At 46.8% G+C, this 2936-nt stretch overlaps 1 protein-coding gene across 1 annotated transcript; it reads right to left on the bottom strand.

Annotated features, from left to right (window-relative positions):
• Nucleotides 1–287: 287 nt before the first annotated feature.
• LOC148018336 (cysteine proteinase COT44-like) lies at nucleotides 288–1926 on the bottom strand. Its single transcript, XM_087661564.1, has 4 exons — nucleotides 1381–1926; nucleotides 949–1190; nucleotides 708–848; nucleotides 288–575 (listed from the first exon to the last, which is right to left on the bottom strand). The coding sequence occupies exons 1-4, from the start codon at nucleotides 1913–1915 to the stop codon at nucleotides 288–290; spliced, it is 1206 nt and encodes a 401-aa protein (XP_087517690.1). The 5' UTR covers nucleotides 1916–1926.
• Nucleotides 1927–2936: the final 1010 nt, after the last annotated feature.

Genomic DNA, 2936 nt, shown 5'->3' with positions numbered 1-2936 from the left:
TCAGATTTGCTTCCGAAAAAAAAGACTAACCGGCACATTTTACATATCTTTTAGGAAGAGGTGCTTCAAGAACGAAGGTTAAATTACGCATCATCTAGGGCGTTGGAGGAGCTGATCTGAGATTATTAAAAGGATTCTTTTGTCGATATCATAGTGATGTCGATAAAACAGTGAACATGCACCAGACTTTAACTAAAGTAGCCTCGATATCATAGTGATGTTGATAAAACCGTGAACATGCACCAGACTTTAACTAAAGTAGCCTTCGTGTTACTGCAAGTTGTAATTTACATGATGGCAGTAGTGATAAGGGGCTGAATATCATCATCGCTGGATTTTGCGGAAGCGAGTTTCTTGACAACAGGGTAGGAAGGAAATGAATGGATAGCACAGACACCGTGGCGACTCCCACTGCCACGCAGGATGTGGATGTAGCCATCCATGCCCCAGCTCTCGCTCCAGGAATTCTTCACAATCCAGAACTGCTGCCCATCGTCGGCCGTTCCATAGCCCACTGCAAGTACGGCATGGTCGATATCGTCTGGGTTGTCGGAGCACGAGCCCGCAAAGACACCCTGGCCAGCCAAGTTCATGTAATATACGTCAGCATCGGCTGGTAGTTCAGTATTCCGAAACGAACACAGAAGCATTGTAACCGCGTTAATTATTAATCAGTAGCGATGACGTCCCGCAGGAACGCGACGCACCTCACTGTAGAGCTGAAAGTCGCGGGTGCCGGCGTCGATGGCCACACTGACGGGCTGCTGTGACACAGCGCACATGAGGGCGGCCTCGTCATCGGGCATGACGTGAAGGTAAGAGTCGATGGCCACGACCTTTCGTCGTTTCTGTATGGAATCGTATACAAGAAGATCAAATTGTTAAGCATGGGAGATCTTACTGCTGTCTGTCGTACAATTATAACCACTTGTAAATAGACATATTCACCAGAAGCCAGTTGCATGCCCTTGCGTAGCCGTTGGCGCTGAGGTAGGGGTAGGCGTGCTCGGAGTTAATGCCGCCGTTTCCGAGCACCCAGTCGAAGGCTTCGTCCATCAGGCCGCCATTGCAGCCATGGTTGTTCTTGGAGCAGCTCACGAGCTCCTGCTCAGACAGGCTGATGAGTTCACCGTTGGCGATGGCGTGGGCGCCCTCTATGGCTCCCGTGCTGGAGAAGGCCCAGCAACTACCTGGAGTTGGGATATTGGTATAAGTACGGGTTAGAATATTTCAATAAGGTAAATTCTGTATCCGCGTGAGTGCATACATACTGCACATACATCTAGGATAGATAGCTCGTTAGCTCATCCTAATCTAGCTGGGAGCAAAAAGCGTGAATAGAGCCTGCATGCATGCATTATGACGTCTACAATATCTTACCGCATTGTCCCTGGTCCTTGACGGGAGTCACGGCGCCTTTGTCCCTCCAGTCGACTGCTTCGGGTAGAGCGCTTTCGTCGCAGAGGGGTGCGTATTGACGCTTCTTGAGACGAAGATGATCAGCTGCGGCCTCTCCTGGATGGAATCCCTGGGGGCCCAAGTGCTTCAGCTTGAACTCTTCTAAGCTCAGATCCGCAAACCGGTTCAGCCCCAATACATGTCCGATTGTATCGCCAGCCGCCTGCCTCTTGGTGTTGTGGTTGTGGATGTAAACCAGGTTCTGCCGGAAAACCTGGTAGCGGTCCTGCTTCTCTCCTTCGTACGCGCTGTAGTTCTTGCCGTGCTTCTCCGCCCACTCTTCGAACAGTCGCAGCAGACGCCCCTCCGACACCAGATCCTCTGAATCGTAGCTATGGCCGTACTTAACATTAATCATGACACTGGCGGAGGTAGTACTTGCCAGCGCCACAAGAGCGAATGCCATCAGGAGAATAAGCGTCGTTGTGCGGCGTCGGCCTGCTATGTTGAACTCCATCACATCCACCTTCTTCGTTGCCACGGCAGGAATTTCTGTGTCACGTATGTTTATCGTATAGTGGCAGACTGCCTAAGAGGCTTCAATGATTCGATGACTGCGTGTTAGTGTCTTTTCATTTGATGTTGTAGAAACACGAGCCAAATTGATTAGTGACTCCGTGTTAGTGTCTTTTATTCGGTCTTATCGAAACACGAGCCGACTGAAGCTCACCAGCGGGACGGACAGATTTTAGGCAAAAACCACAATGTGGTAGATAGATAGCGCATTTCGTAGACGCTCGAAGGCAAGAATCTTCATCACCATTGGAAACCCTAGGCAACTCATCAAACAACCCATTTGACAAAGTCTTGATTGACAACAAGCCTAGCATGAGAGTTTTGTAGAGAATGAAAATCTTCCACATCAACATCCTCATACTCGAGAGGAGAGTCTCTACAACGCACATCACATGCATCATCCATAGCATATGCTCCCCCAATTTTGCATTCCAAATCAATTTCATGAAACAAATCATATGTAGACACCTAGTCATAATCCACCCCAACATCATTCTTAACAAATGGTCCCAAATCAACATTCAAGGCATCCAAATGAGCACTTTCAACTTTACAAAGAGAACCCATAGGTACATATAGAACACTTGAATTTGCACTAAAAGTATTGTTTCTATTTATTGCACCATTTGCAATATAATCTTGTGTTGTTTTATCCTCATGCATCACTTTTTGTTCACAAAATCCTGCCTCCACTTTTCATAATGCATACTCAACCGATGGCTTTTCCAAGAGAGCCTCTTCACACTTGAAATTCAAATCCACAAGTTTTAAAACCTCATCTCTTGAGTACTTCATGCCAAACTGGTTGTTTTCCATACCCCATAAATATGTATACTCACCAATATACTTTGATTTTCCATCTTAAATGACCTTGCTAAATTCTAAGAGAGCAACCTTTGTCTTTGACCAACTGTCACATTTGTTATACATAGCATAATTCAAAGCATACCTTTGCAACACTT

Source organism: Lygodium microphyllum, chromosome 21, assembly GCF_053477565.2.
Source record: "Lygodium microphyllum isolate KBCC chromosome 21, Lygodium_microphyllum_v1.1.10, whole genome shotgun sequence".
Lineage (NCBI taxonomy): Eukaryota > Viridiplantae > Streptophyta > Polypodiopsida > Schizaeales > Lygodiaceae > Lygodium > Lygodium microphyllum.
The sequence above is the reverse complement of the archived record's forward strand: the minus strand, read 5'-3'. Positions and strand labels throughout refer to the sequence as shown.